Source organism: Podarcis melisellensis (assembly GCF_964234715.1).
Source record: "Podarcis melisellensis genome assembly, chromosome: 10".
Classification (NCBI taxonomy): Eukaryota; Metazoa; Chordata; class Lepidosauria; order Squamata; family Lacertidae; genus Podarcis; species Podarcis melisellensis.
In genome coordinates this window covers 10,727,479-10,746,711 of record NC_138542.1, presented here as the reverse complement: position 1 = coordinate 10,746,711, position 19,233 = coordinate 10,727,479, and the positions used below count along the sequence as shown (strand labels likewise).

The 19,233-nt window shown below is 44.1% G+C and overlaps 1 protein-coding gene across 2 annotated transcripts in view; it reads right to left on the bottom strand.

Annotated features, from left to right (window-relative positions):
* Positions 1 to 17,334, bottom strand: part of IL17REL (interleukin 17 receptor E like) — a 48,987-nt gene extending 31,653 nt beyond the window's left edge. The window contains exons 1-2 of one of the 2 annotated variants that reach the window (XM_081929082.1): positions 17,093 to 17,329; positions 1,254 to 1,281 (exon numbers count right to left, since the gene is read on the bottom strand). In XM_081929082.1, coding sequence (XP_081785208.1) covers positions 1,254 to 1,281; positions 17,093 to 17,188 — 124 coding nt within the window. In that variant the 5' untranslated portion in view covers positions 17,189 to 17,329. Of the gene's footprint in view, positions 1 to 1,253; positions 1,282 to 17,064 lie in introns of both variants that reach the window. The other variant, XM_081929083.1, reaches the window with a different exon arrangement.
* Between the last annotated feature and the right edge of the window lie 1,899 nt (positions 17,335 to 19,233).

Below are 19,233 nucleotides of genomic sequence, written 5' to 3'. Positions count from 1 at the left end.
TTGCATGGAATTGGACTGGGTGACCCCTGTCGTCCTTTCCAGCTCTACACTTCTATGATTCTATGATCCCTGGGATAGACGGGGGGGGGGGGGGATGCAGAAGTGGATAGCAGCCCATGAAGGTAGAAAGTTTGAAAGCTGCTGACGTTAGGCATTAGGAAAGTATTCAGTGGTGATGGAATAATAATTTCTATGTAAAGGTAAAGGTAAAGGGACCCCTGACCATTAGGTCCAGTCATGGCCGAGTCTGGGGTTGCGGCGCTCATCTCGCTTTACTGGCCGAGGAAGCTGGCATGCAGCTTCCGGGTCATGTGGCCAGCATGACTAAGCCACTTCTGGCTCACCCCATCACGGGATTTGAACCACCAACCTTCTGATTGGCAAGTCCTAAGCTCTGTGGTTTAACCCACAGCACCACCGGTCACTAACAGCTGAACTAAGAGATCTTATGCAGAAGCCTTAGTTTCCACATGGAGGTGTTCCTTTCCTTAATAGTGTCTCTGTATAAAAACCAGGCCCCATTTTTATATTAGATGTAAGGCTGCTATTCAAGTCTTTCATGTGTTGTCATATACAGTGGTACCTTGGGTTACAGACGATTCAGGTTACAGACACTTCAGGTCACAGACTCTGCTAGCCCAGAAATAGTACCTCAGGTCCTTTATACTAGGAGTAGACAAATCTGTCAATCTCAGTGTCTCCCAAGTTCTGAGATATTTTTTTTCTAATCTTCAATTCAGTTCTCCACATTTCCAGATCAGTTCACCGTTTTTATTTTTAAAAGTCCTCATGAAAACTTGTCAGTGTTTGCGGTGAGAATTTCTCCCAATATGCATGTTTTGCCTAACAAGTACATCTGTGAAATGCAATTTTCCTAATACAGTGGTACCTTGGTTTACATATGCTTCAGGGTAAATACGCTTCAGGTTACAGACTCCGCTAACCCAGAAATAGTACCTCAGGTTAAGAACTTTGCTTCAGGATGAGAACAGAAATTGTGTGGCGGCGGTGCAGCAGCAGGAGGCCCCATTAGCTAAAGTGGTACCTCAGGTTAAGAACAGTTTCAGGTTAGAACGGACCTCCAGAACGAATTAAGTTCTTAACCCAAGGTACAACTGTACAGCCATTGAGAATCACTGGTGATGTCTATAGCTGAGCAGGCAATTTCAAGGAGCAAGCTCTGAAGTAGCTTTGAAGTCCACTTAGGTATTTGAATACTTTAATTTCTAGAACAATGAAAAGGTTATACTTACTAGAAGCTTGTGTTCTGCAAAGAAATCCCTGAAGGAGGAAAAATGCGGGGGAAAGCCGTTAGTTTAAACTGTGTGTCTAAGGAATAAAAAGCACTCTTCTTACAAAGTTATTATGTATGAGAATGACAAGCATATGTTCAGACATTATCAGTGGCAGAGAAGGGCACTCTGAAAGTCCAATCCTTTAAAATGAAAGTAGAATTATTTGTTCTTCTGGGAAAGACTTGGGAAACCTGTGACCCTCCAAATGTTGTTATTCCAGTTTCCATCAGCCTCTGTCGGCATATCTGTGGGTCAGGGAAGATGGAGGTGAGGAGTCCAGTAAACATTAGAGAACCACACTTTCCCCACCCCTTTATGGACCAAAACAACCTGTAGCCAGGATTCAAAATATAGTTAGATGTCCAGAAAACTACTGGTTTCGTTGGGTTAAAGATGGTGGGGAGAAAATGTTGGTCCAGAACCTTTTCTGTCCTTATGACATCAGATGATTGACAGCTGCATTGCCCTGCCCACCTGTCAAAGTTCTTAATGCCTAAGGGCACAGACTCGGGGTGGCAGTGGCCTGGTCTCTTTGGGTCCCCTGAATAATACAGCCTTGCAAGTCAAATATCTAAAATTGTTATTTGATCCGGAGGGAACAACTAGAGTAGTTCCTTTGATCTGATCTGTTCCTTGGGCAATCCACGATCTTGCCATCTCTCAGAAGATCAAGATTTTTGGCTGCAAACCTGCTTAAAGCTCCTAGGCTTCATGGGAATAAAAGCACAGCCTTTCTCTTGAGAGAGGTGGACAGTGAACAGTCCGTACTTTTTCTGATCATGACTGTTTGATGCCCTTTCATGACACCCCCCACTGTAAAAAAAAACAACAACCCAAAAAACCCAGCTGCCTGAGGCTTAATTGGCCAAATGATAGGCCCTGCCTCAGTTCCTCCATAAGATTCAGATGTGTTTATTTGCATCTATGCATCCAACCATCACAGAGCAAAAGCTTGGCAAGCAAAGGGGGAAACAGATCTGTGTCAAGGCTAACATCAGTTAGCATAAATAAAATTTTACACAAACTTGCATTCAATTATGCAAAAACATAGGCAGACTGAAAATTCCGAAACTCCCTGGTAGAATACCATTTCTCTCTCTCTCTCTCTGTCTCTCTCACACACACACACACATATATATATATATAAACACAGTGCTTTTTTCTATTAAAATAAAATGTTTAGGGGTACTCTCATTTTCCTACTCATGTTGAAATACTGCCCCTCGATGAGGCCAAACTTAGATTTACAAAATGTTTAGGGATAATATATGTACCCCTGCATCCGCCCAGAAAAAGCACTGTGTGTGTGTGTGTGTTTCTGTGTGTTTCTGTGTGTATATGTGTTTGTATATGTATATATTTTCTGTTAGTATTAAAGGATGCATTTATTTTTAAGATTTCCTACGTGCCCTTCAACCGAGGTCAGTTTACAACATTACACTATCCAGTTATAAAAGCAAGCAAAACAACGACAGCTGTACAAGCAGTGAAACTGTTCCAGACCAAAGCAGGGCAAGGATGGTGTGGCTGACTGCTTTTGTTTGGGTTGGCTTGTGTTTTTTAAGAACTCTGGATATTTGGGGAAATTCATTTCTGAGAATTCTTTGCGGTGACACGCTAACCTACATTCAGCAGAAGAATTAGGCAAAACATGACTCATAAATTACCCAAGAAGTACTTTTCCCCCATCTGTATAATTTGCTCTGTCGCACTGTGTACACACATGCTGTAATAATTAAGGGTGTCGTGGAAAAGAAGAAAGGGGGGGCACTGTTCAAACAGGCCACCAGGGGTGAGCATCAGTAGAGTGCAGTGATATTTTTTTTCATAGGGGAACAGTTAGGGCTGGAGGCAGCAGCTTGAGAGGATGGGGGGCGATGTCCTGACATTGTGCATGTGAGCATTGCGCCTCCCTCTCGAAGCCAGGTAGAAGCTTCCGGAGCTTTGGAAAAGAAGTACCGGATGTCTCACAGGATGCTGGAGCTGTGCTGCCTCTTCCCAAAGCTGGGTGGGCTTTGGGAATGTGGCGGGAGCACTCTTTTTTATTATTATTTTTAAAAAGTATTTTTACTTTTATTTTGACAAAGTAATAGGTAAAGGTACCCCGGACCATTAGGTCCAGTCGTGGACGACTCTGGGGTTGTGCGCTCATCTCGCTCTATAGGCCGAGGGAGCCGGCATTTGTCCGCAGACAGCTTCCGGGTCATGTGGCCAGCATGACTAAGCCGCTTAGACCATCGCGAGAGGTGTTGAAATTTTGGGAAGTTAGATAGTTACAATGGAATGGTCTCAGGGGTGGGGTGCGCATTATTATTCTTATTTATTTATGATTATTACTTTGTCAAGGACACGGGTGGCACTGTGGTCTAAACCACAGAGCCTAGGGCTTGCCAACTGGAAGGTCAGCGGTTCGAATCCCCATGACAGGGTGAGCTCCCACTGCTTGATCCCAGCTCCTGCCAACCTAGCAGTTCAAAAGCATGTCAAAGCGCAAGTAGATAAATAGGTACTGCTCCGACGGGAAGGTAAACGGTGTTTCTGTGCGCTGCTCTGGTTTTGCCAGAAGCAGCTTAGTCATGCTGGCCACATGACCCGGAAGCTTTCTGCGGATAAACGCCAGCTCCCTCAGCCTATAGAGCAAGATGAGCGCGCAACCCCAGAGTCGTCCACAACTGGACCTAATGGCCAGGGGTACCTTAACCTTTACCTTTTAGCTCCAGGATTCCACATTCTTCCACAAGACCCTGCCAGAGTATTCAGAGCATCCTTATCTTCAAGCCTACCTGCCTTCAGAGGTGAGGCAACTTGCAAAGGGGCTTTTTCCATGCAGCCCCTTGGCTTGAGAATGTCTTCTCCAAGGAGGCTTACTTGGCAGTGAGAATTATGTCTTTTTTGTCCATGGCATTCCATGGCACTGTGCCAATTGAAACACCTTTTTGATTTGTTGATCCTTTAGGCCATTTATTTTTCCGATTTATTTATTTTTAATACAATTATATTTACTGCAGGTCTAATGGTTTATGTCACTGTTGTGCGACTCTCTTTTTAAATGCTTTCGCTGTGTTTAATTTTCTTACAAGTCACTCTGGGGGAGATCTTTTGGGCTTGAGAAACAGGATTTACACAAAACAAACACCATTTTTTATTTCTCTTGCTCTTTGTCTATTTGCATCAATGGAATCTGATGTGGGGGGGGGGAATATGGAATCTGATGTGGGGGGTTATAACCATGCACGCACACACATGAAAATGGTCATGATTGCTAGCAGTGCCAAAGAGATAAGAAATGGATCTCTGTCAGATTTACTGCCTGATTTCCAAAGTCAGATTCCGTTTCCTGGTACAAGGGAAAGAAGACTGCTGAGTCATTCTTCTCTACACAATAAAGAGGGACCTGATATCTCTGCTTATCAGTAAAGCTGGGCACAATATAATTTGCATGCATATTAAAAGTGTGTTCCTCATCACACATAAAACTAGCCGGGAGCAGAAGTCTCAAACTCTCACTTCTCGGATGTGGATTTGCTTGAGAATTTTTTTGCTGTTTGGTTAATGGCATCAGGATCTTGAGGAAGGCAAGGCAAATAAATGTACAAAGATAAATTGCTATTGTTACACACCAAACCAATCGCCACAGCTGTGCGAGATTCCAGGGATTCTAGACGCTTGCTTGGGGTTTGTGTTTCCTTCGGAAAAGAGGCACAGCAAAGACTGTAGTGTCTTTATCATATATGGTTTATTTACACATATATACAACCTGAATCTCAGATAGAGGGGTGTACAGCATTGCATTCAAGAGGGTCTCATAGGCACAGTCCTGGGTTCAAGCAGCCATTAACCTACCTTCCTGTCACTCTGCAGCTTGCCTTGCTCCCCTCCCCCTTCCATAACTCCTAATTTTGCACTAGGCAGCTGCCTAGATGGCTTTTCCATTGCCTCACAGCTTTCCGACTTTTCCTTTAGAACACACCAGGGCAAATTGCAAACCTGAAACTCTACTACGGGTCTTTGTTCTTCTACCCAACTCAAGGTAAGACCCCTCTCTCTCGCAAAATCCCTAATGGCTTATCACTTTCAGTGTGGTGTAGTGGTTAAGAGCGGTAGTCTCGTAATCTGGGGAACCAGGTTCGCATCTCCGCTCTTCCACATGCAGCTGCTGGGTGACCTTGGGCCAGTCACGCTTCTTTGAAGTCTCCCAGCCCCACTCCCCTCACAGAGTGTTTGTTGTGGGGGAGGAAGGGAAATGAGAATGTTAGCCACTTTGAGACTCCTTAAAGGGAGTGAAAGGCGGGATATCAAATCTTCTTTTGTCTTCCTTAATGGCCCATCCTAGGTGATCTCCTGAACATGCCTGGTTTGATTTTAACATGCTAAATCCAGTGTCCAGCACCCAGGAATTAAAAGTGTGGTCCAGGAATTAGAAGGCAGGCCAAGGCACCCACAAACTCATAACGTTATAATGCAATGAGTATGGGACTTGTCTTGCTGTTCTCGTTTTTCTTTACTGTTTTCAGTCAGTTATCAGCAATAAAGTTCTTTGTTTTGTTTTCTGTCAGTTATCAGCAATAAAGTTCTTTGTTTTGTTTTAAGCTTCTTCCTGGCTGGTGGATTGTATTATCGTAGGTCAAAATGGAAGTTATAGGTTGAGTTATGAAACAGTCCCTCCTATTGGTTAAAACCAGGCTGCACACCCTCCTAGGCCACATCTCCCCGGACCAGACTATTCACCGCAGTGGTGTAGTGTGGGTTGCTAGTGCCCGTGGCAACGCAGAGGATATGGGAAGGAGAGAAACTGATGGAGTACACTTGCACATTCAACTGCTTAACAGCATCTGTATCACCCAGGGGGTCGCAGCTGCAGAGATAAGAAGAGTCGTCCCTTTGTCTGGAGAGGTCATTTCCTGGTTTGAATGGAGAAGCTGTTTTCAACAGAGCCTACTTGTGGAAGTGCACAGCTGCACCAGGTATTGAAATGTTGCACCCCCTAACACTTTTTGCATCTGGGGCAACTGCCCTTGTCTCCCCCCATCCTTCGCATGCTACACCACTGATTCACCAGCCTTGTTTTCACCCTCACTGGATATTTTTACCTGGCTAGCAGGTGCCCTTGATCTCTGAAAATGCTTCCTGCTCACCTGGGTAGAGGCAGAGAGGGACATGTGCTTAGAGACTTGCCCCCTGTACAAAAATAAAATTAGCGTTTTCTGCTCTGCCCACCACCAGAATGTGCACACACACACACACACACACACACACACACACACACATCCTGATGCCACTGAGACAACCTTTTCAAGGAAATACACTTAGGAACTGTAGCCTTTTCAACGTCATGGGAAAGATTTGATTTTGCCTTTACCAGGGACTGTCCCTTAGCTCAGCCTACTAGCCAAGATATATATAGCTAAGATGAAGCCATACTGAAGAAGCTTAGTGCGAACAGCAATCCACAAACCAGGAAGAAGTTTAAAAGGGAAACAAAATAAAAGACAAGCGTTCTTTATTGCCCGTACTGGAATTATACAAGGAAGTAATGAATAAAATGCTGACAGTAATTATAATAAAAAAAAAGACCTGTGAAAGCATTCTGAGGGAAAGGGAATGTTGCCTTAAATGATCTCAAACAAACATGCTGATTTTGGCTTCCCTGAAAGGGTACACAAACTGTCTTAAGAGCATGACTGCGCAGCGTTTGATGTCATATGTAGCCCTGCCCTGGAGCCAGGTATGGAGTCCTGCAAGGACAAACCAGCGAGGCTCCTCATGGGGTCTCTGCCATGGGAGCATATTCACCCAGTGCTTTTCCAGCTGCACTGGTCCCCAGTGGAGTACAGGGACAGATTTAAGGTGCTGGTTTTGACCTTTAAAGCCCTTCACGGCCTAGGACCCTTATACCTACAGGACTGCCTCTCCTGGTATGCCCCACGGAGGACCTTAAGGTCCATAAATAGCAAAACCCTAGAGGTCCCGGGCCCTAAGGAAGTTAGATTAGCCTCAACCAGAGCCCTCCCCAGCCAGGACCAGGCACAGGGCAGCTAACACCAGGTATAAAACCATTGATTAAAATATAACTTAAAAACATTAAAATGCAGCCTCATTTCAGCAGAAACTCAAATCAAAAACTTTTTGGGGATGAAAACATCAAATCTTCACCAAGGCCAACTATCTACACTGGTGATGCATGGGCCAGAAAAAAAGCGAAGGAAGTCCCCAAATAGGAGTTCCATCACAGAAGGAGAAAGGTAAGAGGGGAAGGGGATCGAGTTGATTCCAAGCCAAAGGCTAGGCGGAACAACTCTGTCTTACAGGCCCTGCGGAAAGAAATCAGATCCTGCAGGACCCTGGTCTAATGAGACAGAGCGTTCCACCAGGCTGGAGCCAGTGTTGAAAAGGCCCTGGCTATGCTTGATGCCCTGCCACGGGTCCTGCCTGGTATATGTGCACCACGGGTGCCAATGAAGGGTGAGGCCCCAGCTCAGCTGAGAGAACCAAGATGGGGAGCATCTCCACTCAGTTTAACTCCCCCCCACCCCCCCAGCCCAGCACAAGGGGGGTTAGTAAGTATAGTGATAGCGTGCTTTAAGAACAATTTAGATTATGAACAACTTGGATTAAGAACGCTGCAATCCTGGAAGTAGGTGTTTTGGTTTGTGAACTTTGCCGTGCGATAAGAACCTGTTTTGCTTCCTGTCGAGTGTGTTGCATTTGTAAAATTGAGTCCCCCGCTGCACGCCTTGGTGTAAGAATGTTTTGGTTTAAGAACGGACTTCCAGAATTCAATGTCTTGACCAGAAGTCATAAACAATCTGCCCCGTCAACATCAACAGAAGATACCGTATTTTTCGCCCCATAGGACGCACTTTTCCCCCTCCAAAAATGAAGGGGAAATGTGTGTGCATCCTATGGGGCGAATGCAGGTTTCGTGGACCTCTCCGCAAGCAGCGGGAGCACTCCTGCTGCTTGCGGAGAGTTGCCTGCATGCTGAAGCCTGCGCACGCTGAGATCAGCGTGTCCAGGCTTCGCGGACCTCTCCGCGAAGGAGTTGCCTGCATGCTGAAGCCTGCCCTCGCTGAGCTCAGCACGTCCAGGCTTCGCGGACCTCTCAGGAAGCAGCGGGAGCCAGCGCTGGGCTCCCACGGCTTGCAGAGAGCTGCCTGTTTGGGGGCTGGGGTCGGGGGAAGCTCGGGCTGGCCTCCTCCGCCCCAGCCCTGCGCCGGGGGGAAAATAATCTTTTTTTCCTTTATTTCCCCCCCAAAAAACTAGGTGCGCCTTATGGGACGGTGCGTCCTATAGGGCGAAAAATATGGTAATAACCATCAAAACATATACAGCCAAATCATAGACACTCCTCATGGGTTTCTATAGGAAAAGCAGACTCGCTACAGCAAAAATCAAATATCATCCTCTTGCTGTCATCAAACAAGAGCTTTACACTAGTGGCCAAAATTGTGGAAACCTTTTGGAAAAGGGGTATTTCTGATGTTTGGTGGAGCATAACACCACTTTTTTGGGGGGGAACTATACCATAAAATTATAAATAAGTGGAAAGATGATTTAATGAAGAATGCAATGCAACAAGGTTTGTTCAATTATCTGTATTCTATCCAAAGTTATAGCCAAATAACCAGAAAAAAAGCACAACTTGCTCAGGTCGATATGCCGTAGCTTGCCTTCATTTGAATGTAGCCGAGGAATGGGGCAGGAATCTTCCTACATATGTGGTGGGAGTGCAAAGAGATAGTGGGATTCTGGGAAAATATCTATAACGAACTGAAAAAGATTTTTAGATTTTCATTTGGGGGGAAAAACAGAATCCTTTCTCCTAGGAATCATGTCAGAGGAAATAAAAAGAACGTTCAGACCAATATTTATGTACGCAACTATGGTGGCAAGGTTATTGATGGCCAAAAATTGGAAAAGTAGCAGCGTCACAACTAAAACAGACTGGTTATCTAAAATGATGGAATACTTCCATATTGCCGAACTAACAGGGAGGATAAGAGGAGATATGGTACAAAAAGTGAATAAGGAGTGGGCTATCTTTAAGGAATACATCAAAATTTATGTGGAAAAAGTAGAATTTCTGACAGATATTGAGTGAATCCAGAAAATGATTAGAGTGAAAGGAGAGTAAAGTCAAGATAGAAGAAGAGATTAAAGAAATAATGAAATGTGTTTAAGCTAGTTGGAAAAATAAAGTAATGTAACAAGAACAGCTGGAAGTCAAGTCACTTGGTGGGTGTCCGTGTGGGGCAGGTGTGTAGGTATGTTGATATGTACAGTATAGATAGGTATTATATAGAGTAATGTAGGTATGATTTATGTTATGAAAATCAGGTACAGTGGTACCTCGGGTTAAGTACTTAATTCGTTCCAGAGGTCCGTTCTTAACCTGAAACTGTTCTTAACCTGAAGCACCACTTTAGCTAATGGGGCCTCCTGCTGCCGCCGTGCCGCAATTTCTGTTCTCATCCTGAAGCAAAGTTCTTAACCTGAAGCACTATTTCTGGGTTAACGGAGTCTGTAACCTGAAGCGTATGTAACCGGAAGCGTATGTAACTTGAGGTACCACTGTAGTGTGTTGTGTTGTGTATGTGTATTGTGTGAATGTGTATGTATGTGTTTTATATGTTAATAAAATTTAAATTTTAAATTTTTTAAAAAATGAATGTAGCCAATGAGCACGAGTGTTTAGAGAGCCAATCAGGTGTTATGAGCCATCAAACCTCGGAAATACACTTTCCCCAAAAAGGTTTCCACAATTTTGGCCACTTGTGTAGCTAACTGGGCAGACCGGTGAATTCTATTTGCAAGAAAGAGGATACAGATTTCTGTTTCAGCAACTGTGGCAGAACAATGTCATTTCTCCTGCAAACCATTTGAGGCAGTTAACTTAATCACAGGGGGAAGAAAATCTCTCTTTTCTGGTCTATAAATAGTTTGGCATGGGGAAGGCACATTCCAGAATGAGGAGGAAGCCTGGGGTCGGGTGAACCTTTGATGATAAGTCCAAAAGCAGGGATGAAATTCAAGCCCTGAGTGGATGTCAAGCACAGTCCCTTGACACAGTTCAGAGAAAAAGAAATCATAGGAATGTTATAGGAAGGTGCTTTCGACTGAGTCAGACTGTTGGCTCATCTAGCTTATATTGCCTGCACTAACTCGCAGTGGCTGCCCCAGATTTCAGGCAGGGAATCTCTGTGGAGATGTGGGGGATTGAACCCAATAACTTCTGCATGTAAACCGATTGCTCTAACCACTGTGCTATAGCCTCTCACTATTGTCACCCACATCATGCATTGAAAGAACTCTTATAACATTTGGCTTGCACCAGAGAAACTACTGTGTTGACAGTGCTGAGAATTGTCAGAATCCCATTCACAGAGTTACGGTTCCTTACAACCTCATCAAGGTTCCCTAGGAACTGTAGTTTGTTAAGCGTGCTGGGAATTGGAGCTCTGTACACTAGTTTCCAGGATTACAGCACAGAGCTTTTAAATGTATGGTGTGCATCCAAGCAGAGGGCCTTCTCGGTAGTGGCGCCCGCCTTGTGGGATGCTCTCCCATCAGATTTCAAGGATAGAAACAACTATCTGACTTTTAGAAGACACCTGAAGGCAGCCCTGTTTAGAGATGTTTCTAATGTTTGATTTTTTATCATGTTTTAAATATTCTGTTAAGAGCCGTGGAGAGTGGCTGGGGAGACCCAGCCAGATGGGTGGAGTATAAGTAATAAATTGTTGTTGTTGTTGTTGTTGTTTAGCTGTGTCCGACTCTTCGTGTCTGATGTCTTGTTGTGTTTTAATTTGTTGGGAGCCTCCCAGAGTGGCTGGGGTAGATCAGTCAGATGGGCAGCAAATAAAATTTATTATTATTATTATTATTATTATTATTCAGCCTCAAAACGGTATGAGTGCTTTAAAGGAATGGTGTTGATGTGACTTAACCTACAAAATCCTGCGCTCTTAAAAATTCCACTGCTGATTCAAATAGCATGGAAATATGCGGGCAAGTAAGGGCAACTCCAAGTAGTCCTCTTTTCTTTCTCGGGACTAGTTGTGACTTTTAATAGAGCACAGAACAAACAAAGCAAACATGTTTGTTAGACACTTGTAGGTCATCAGCAAAGAATGCTGGAACTAAAGATGCGTAAGGAGCCTCAAGGGATCTTTGCCAACGCAAGTGATCAATGGGAACCTGCGCTCATCTCCTGCTCATCTTGGTCTGAAAGGTCAAGCGTGACCAAGGCAGAGCTTTGATCTGATTAGGTGCCCTCTAGAACACAGGAACACATTGATGCTTTTGAATTATGGTGCTGGGGGAGACTCTTGAGAGTCCCATGGACTGCAAGAAGAACAAACCTCTCCATTTTGAATGAAATCAGCCCTGAGTGGTCACTGGAAGGACAGATCCTGAAGCTGAGGCTCCAATACTTTGGCCACCTCATGAGAAGAGAAGACTCCCTGGAAAAGACCCTGATGTTGGGAAAGATGGAGGGCACAAGGAGAAGAGGACGACAGAGGACGAGATGGTTGGATAGTGTTCTTGAAGCTACCATTATCTATCCTTAATTAAGTATTCTATGTATATGTTTAAATCTACGTTTGGTTCTAGCTTCTATTTATTTAATAATTATTCGCCTGGATTCATACTGTTATGCTATTTATGTATATGTTTTGTTTATGCTGGTCTATGACCGTAATAAAGTAGTTGACTTGACTTGAAGCTACCAGCATGAGTTTGACCAAACTACGGGAGGCAGTGGAAGACAGGAGTGCCTGGCGTGCTCTGGTTCATGGGGTCACGAATAGTCGGACATGGCTAAACGACTAAACAACAACAACAACAACAACAGAACACAGGAAAGGGAAAGAAAAAGAAGAAAGCTTTCAGGCAGGATGCTGGAGAAATCATTAAGCTTCCTAGCACTGTTCAAAGTGCTGGTTTTGACCTATAAAGCTCAGTTCCCCAAGACCTCAACGACCATCTCTGCCCATATAAAGCGACCCGGACCCTGAAATCATCATCTGAGGTTCTTCGTTGTTTGGCTCCTCCATGAAAGATCTGGAAGGTGGCAACATAAGAACGGGCCTTTTGTGGTGGCTCCCTGTCTGTGGAATGCTCTCCCCGGATAAGCTCACCTGGCACCCTCACTACATATCTTGAGGAGCTGGGAGAATATGTTTCTCTGAAACCAGGCCTTTGGCTGATCAACATCCTATGGTCTTTTAAATGCTTTACAGGGAGGGCGGGTTTATCACTTGTTCTTGTTTCATTATGTGTTTTGTGTTTTTTCCGTTTTGTATTTTTATGCTGTGAACCGCCTTGGAGCCAGGGCGGTATGAAAATGTAATAACTAAATAAATAATATCCTAAAGCTGTAAGCCACAAGCCCGAACCACTGCGAAGTATTTGCCCATAAATTATCGCGATCACAGTTTTCCCCAGGTGTTAATGGTGTGCAGGTTTCAACACACACAGGTTACAGGCTACTTAGGTGAGCCATAACAAAGGTTAAGAGGCCAAAGCCATAACAGGGAGAGAACTCCCTCATGATTCATTGACCGCTTTTTAAAACAAACTTTCCTCTGACAGGGGAATCCCAGCTTACCTTGATTATTTCCTCCTCTACATATTCTTTCAGAGAGAGAGACAGAGACAGAGAGAAAGAGAGCTCCACGTTTTAGCACTTTTCTTCTTGTGGAAAAAGAGTAAGCAACATAAAGATACAATTAAAACCATGGGGTTTCCCTGTAATACTCCGCTAGATAATACTCTATATGTTTACTCAGAAGCAAGTCCCATTGTGTTGGGGGGGGGGGGGTGTTACTCACTACTAAGTGTGTCATTTGCTGCCAAATTATCAGGGGGTTCAAAAGAACTGACCTGGTTAGATAACCTACAATACCTTTAAAATAGGCTTACCGCCAGTTTTTGCAGTTATTTCATTTTTCGTCGCATGTATTGCTTTTAGAAACAGAAAAACTACACAAGTAAAAGCAGGAAAAGGTCAGTCTTCCTTTTGGGGGTGGGATGGGGGTGCCCTGCAATAATTCATATACAGACTGAGCACAGAGAACAAACCAAATGAAAACACAGTCCGCATAAAATTCTCACTTAACAATTCACCTTAAAGTTTCAGAATTTCATGGCTGTTCTGCAGAAACTGAAGAACCAAATCAGTGGACCATACTTTCAACCAGTGCTATTTTTCTAAGAAAAGAGGTGCCAGATGGCTCCAACTGGGGGGGAAAGCCCTTCTATTAATGTATTTTTAAAACATTTGAAATTATAGCAGTGGGTATAATTTCACCACTGATTTAATGAGTGGAATGCTGGGTGCTTAAATGAACACCCTAAGATGATTATCTCCCAATATTCCTCTGTCAATTTGGACTTGTTCTGCATTTCAAACATGTATCCGAGGGCATTCTCATCAGTAGACACTTCCTGAAGGAATTGCTTGCTTATGATGGAGCGGGGCTGCTTTCTGCTCCCTGCCAGTGACATAGCAGGGGTTGCTGGTGCCCAGGGCAGGGCAAGTGCTGTGTCTCCCTGCTGATGGCGGTGGCCACACGGCTTGGCAACTCTCCCAGCTTGACCAGCCCAGGGGTGTCGCCTCGCCAGCCACAAGGAGGAGGAGGCACTACCCCAACACCAAAAGACCAGTGCAGGTATGGCTTGCCTCCCCACTCCCCTCGGCTCCAGAAGGCGGCAGGAACTCAGTCGCATGAAGGAGACTGTTGTGGGGAGTGCCTTTTTGCACCCGGGGCCATTGCCCCTCTGCCCCGACACACTATACCACTGCCCTCCCAAACTTAAAAAAAGCCCTGATGTTTGCTACCTCTGTTTTTAATACAGATATAAAACCTTCATGGGCAGCAATGTCATTTTGATTTCTCTTCCATATTCTATCCCATATGAACAAAACTCACACGTGACACAAGTTGCTCAAGAAAGGTATGTTTGAGGGTGAATACAGGCACTGCATTCTTTAGGTATACAGTGGTACCTCAGGTTACATACGCTTCAGGTTACATACGCTTCAGGTTACAGACTCCGCTAACCCAGAAATAGTGCTTCAGGTTAAGAACTTTGCTTCAGGATGAGAACAGAAATCGTGCTCCAGCGGCACGGCAGCAGCAGGAGGCCCCATTAGCTAAAGTGGTATCTCAGGTTAAGAGCAGTTTCAGGTTAAGAATGGACCTCCGGAACGAAGTAAGTACTTAACCCAAGGTACCACTGTACAATATCTGACTACGTCGTGATGTATTTGCAGGAACTCAGTGTGCTCTGTTTGAGTTTTGGAAAACGTTTCATTTCATTTTTTCATTGGTTTTTTTAAAAATAAGGGGGGGGGAATCGTATAAGAAATTAACAACTGTGTGCATCGCCTGATGAATTGCATGTGTGAAGGAGCCGTTACAGATTAATAGCAATGAGATTTCGACATATCGCCAGATGTCATCACCTCGTAATAACTTCCAATGAGAGCAAGTCACATTGAGCAGGAGGGAGTCAAAAAGCAGCAAGTCACCCAAAATGAAGGATGAATCAGCCCTTCGAGAAGTGACTCCTGTTATCCAACAAGAGCAATCGTAATTGATTCATGTTAGTTTTCCGGAAGAAAACCAGCTTGTTCCAAACTTTTAAAACTACCCACTGAGTTTAGCCCTTTTTCTGTAAATGTGATAACACACAGGGGTCAGCAGACGTTTTCAGCAGCGGTCCACCGTCCCTCAGACCTTGTAGGAGGCCAGACTATATTTTGGGGAGGGGGGAATGAACGAATTCCTATGCCCCACAAATAACCCAGAGATGCATTTTAAATAAAAGCACACATTGTACTCATGGAAAAACACGCCGATTCCTCGACCGTCCACAGGCCAGATTTAGAAGGTGATTGGGCAGGATTTGGCCCCTGGGCCTTAGTTTGCCTAGGTAAAGGTAAAGGGACCCCTGACCATTAGGTCCAGTCGTGGCCGACTCTGGGGTTGCGGCGCTCATCTCGCTTTACTGGCCAAGGGAGCCGGCGTACAGCTTCCAGGTCATGTGGCCAGCATGACTAAGCCACTTCTGGCAAACCAGAGCAGCTCACGGAAACGCCGTTTACCTTCCCACCAGAGCGGTACCTATTTATCTACTTGCACTTTGACATGCTTTCGAAGTGCTAGGTTGGCAGGAGCAGGGACCAAGCAATGGGAGCTCACCCCTTCGCGGGGATTTGAACTGCCCACCTTCTGATTGGCAAGCCCTAGGCTCTGTGGTTTAACCCACAGTGCCACCCGCGTCCCTTTAGTTTGCCTACCCATGCACAAATCCCACCATCTAGCTGAGCACTTCTTATAAGGACTAGCAGTAGCTCTTTAAGATTTCAGACTCCCCCAACCTTAAAAATGACAGGTATTGAACTTGGCATCTTTGACATGGAAATCTGTTACCGAACTCCAGTCCTTTGTCCATGCTGAATAGCCTTGCAGTGCTGAGGATCAATCATTTAAAAGGGGGAGCGGGTGTGCACATACAGTGGTACCTCGAGTTACATACGCTTCAGGTTACAGACTCTGCTAACCCAGAAATAGTACCTCGGGTTAAGAACTTTGCTTCAGGATGAGAACAGAAATCGCCCGGTGGCAGCGGGAGGCCCCATTAGCTAAAATGGTGCTTCAGGTTAAGAACAGCTTCAGGTTAAGAACAGACCTCCGGAACGAATTAGTTCTTAACCCAAGGTACCACTGTAACCCGCTTGGAAGGACTGGTTAGCAGAAACCCTATCCTGTTATGAGAAAGGATGCATGGCAACATTTTGTTGCAGCTACCTGCTGTTAGCAAACTCACTGTACTTCTTAACGGCGTGTGGCTCTCAGCTGAAAACTTTGCTTTCATAAACCGCTCAACCTTGTTTCACTACTCGAATTGTATTCCACTTCAGCATATCTGCAGGACTGCCCCCATGTGGAGATACCTTGAAAAGTCAGTATTCTTAAAGCAGTCATTCAATCTGAAAATGACATGGTTGTAGTGGTGCTGTTTATTTATCTCATTTATATCCACTACACAGCCCAAGCCTAAGAAGTGCACAAGCCCACAGGAATGAATGAGTTTAAAGTTTTGACCTAAATTAGTTTATTTTCCTGCTCCTGGTGATCATATAAATCAATGAGCTCTTTATATGAAAGCAGATAGTCAGTGAGGATATAAAACAATTCTGTGCTCAGTTTAGGCACGGATGTTTTGTTAATTTCATCAGTGTTCATAGTTTATAAGCAAATATGACCAGCATCAAAGTGATCTGCACACTATCCTAATATGGACTGAATTATATCTGTCTGATTTTTCTCTCTCATTTCCTCTTTTATATTTTTAATATTTGGAAATAACAGTTCCTGAAAACCTGGGTTGCTAAGCGTTTAGTATCAAGCATAACCAGAAAGAGTTCAGCATTGCTAACTTCAAAATACAGATATTTTTCTTTCGCAGCCACAAAAAATGTTTCTATGAATTTTGGCAACACTGTATGGGTGCTCTCTGAATGCTGCTCATATCCACAACAGACCATTAATTTAAATGGGTCTACTCAGAGTATAATTAACATTGGCTATTGCCCTATGTTTTTATTTTACATTTTTAGGGAAAGCTCAATGGAATATATATTTCTTTTTTTGTTGAAATGCACAGCCCCCACCTGAAAACTGGCACATGTAAGAAGTTTTCCATGAGTATATCAGGTGCTTCCAGTTATCAGCATTTAATTTACTTATTCAGAGACAACAGATATAGAGGAAACTGCAACATACCTGAGAACATGTCAGTCCACACTCTTCAATCCTGGGAATGAGCTGATAGCCATAAGCTCCCCAAAACATTGCAAAAATCTGCAACTTTAATAGCATCTTTACTTTTATAAAAAGTTTTTTTCTTTTCTGGTTTTTAAAATTATGACTACAGTATTTTAAAATAAGCTACCCTTTGATTAATCCTGTACTGCTGTTCCACTCTGAGAAACTAAGTTTAAATACTGTGATATGATGAGTTCAAGCACCTCCTTCTTTCTTTCAGCTTGACTCCTCCTCTTTTAAAACAACAACAACGTGCAAGGCCGATTTTTTAAAAAAACAACCCCCCCTTGTATTTTAAAACAACTCTTGCTCCAGCCAGATGACTCACAAGATTCTGGAAGTGAAATCCCAGACAGTCATCTTCCTTCCTAAATTCAAATAGCTAAAATTTTGAATCAAACTTGCTTAGTCACAGAAACTTTTACTACTGTTTTGAGTCACTGTGTAAATATTTTGCCTTAATCATAATTTTGGTTGTAAAGTTTAAAGTTATTACCATGAGTTGAAAAAAAAGTGTGAGTACAGAGATAGGCAAGGATTCGTGTTCACTTTCAATGCTATAAGCAGTTCTTTTCTCCGGCTTCTAATGCTTTAGAGCACAAAAGTCCCTTGGAAATGTGCCAAAATATATCAATTTCTCGGTGATGTAGCCACTCCCATATCTTTCCTATGGAGGCCAGACACCAGCATTCTGCTTTTGGGAGAAACAAGCAATGGTTTAGCACAGCAAGCACAGCTGGAAGATAAAAAGGTAGAAAGTTTTAAAATGAAAGTACAGTGGTACCTCGGGTTAAAAACTTAATTTGTTCTGGAGGTCCGTTCTTAACCTGAAACTGTTCTTAACCTGAAGCACCACTTTAGCTAATGGGGCCTCCCACTGTGCCGCGCCGCTGCTACGCAATTTCTGTTCTCATCTTGAAGCAAAGTTCTTAACTTAAGGTGCTATTTCTAGGTTAGTGGAGTCTGTAACCTGAAGAGTCTATAACCTGAAGCGTCTGTAACCCAAGGTACCACTGTATACTGGCAAAGCATCCTAGTGCAACTAAACTGCACTCAGGAAAAAAAGAAAAGAGAGGGGGGTAATTGGATATAGTGGGGAAAAGGGTAATGGAATTGTCAGAATTAAAGTGAGGGTACAATAATGGGGGAACACAAGGGATGCATACAGTGCTTTTTTAAAAGGTGATTATCTTGATTCAAAATGAGAGTACAGTGGTATGTCTGGTTATGTACTTAATTCATTCCAGAGGTCCGTTCTTAACCTGAAACTATTCTTAACCTGAAGCAGCACTTTAGCTAATGGGGCCTCCCGCTGCTGCCGCACCGCTGGAGCATCATTTCTGTTCTCATCCTGAAGCAAAGTTCTTAACCTGAAGCACTATTTCTCGGTTAGTGGAGTCTGTAACCTGAAGCATATGAAACCTGAAGCGTATGTAACTCGAGGTACCACTGTACCCCTAAACATTTTTTAAAAAGAAAAAAAGCACTGGATACATCACAGAATAACTGACAAAGCAGGATAATGTCTAAACCCACTTCAAATGCAGTATTAATGAATCAATGGAACATTGCTGCAGACACCTTCAATAAAACAGCACTAACACAGGGACAAATAAAAGAGGATGCCTTCACCCCATTGTAAAAAAGGTAAAGGTACCCCTGCCCGTACGGGCCAGTCTTGACAGACTCTGGGGTTGTGCGCCCATCTCACTCAAGAGGCCAGGGGCCAGCGCTGTCCGGAGACACTTCAGGGTCACGTGGCCAGCGTGACATCGCTGCTCTGGCGAGCCAGAGCCGCACACGGAAACGCCGTTTACCTTCCCGCTGGTAAGCGGTCCCTATTTATCTACTTGCACCCGGAGGTGCTTTCGAACTGCTAGGTTGGCAGGCGCTGGGACCAAGCAGCGGGAGCGCACCCCGCCACAGGGATTCGAACCGCCGACCTTTCGATCGGCAAGTCCTAGGTGCTGAGGCTTGTAGCTCCCCTTTATTAAACACACAACCCAACATGACAAGAAGAAGAACCCACCAGCAGCATATCAATAGATATGGCTAACTTGACCCAACAGCCCCTTCCCCCCTCACACACACAAACAAAA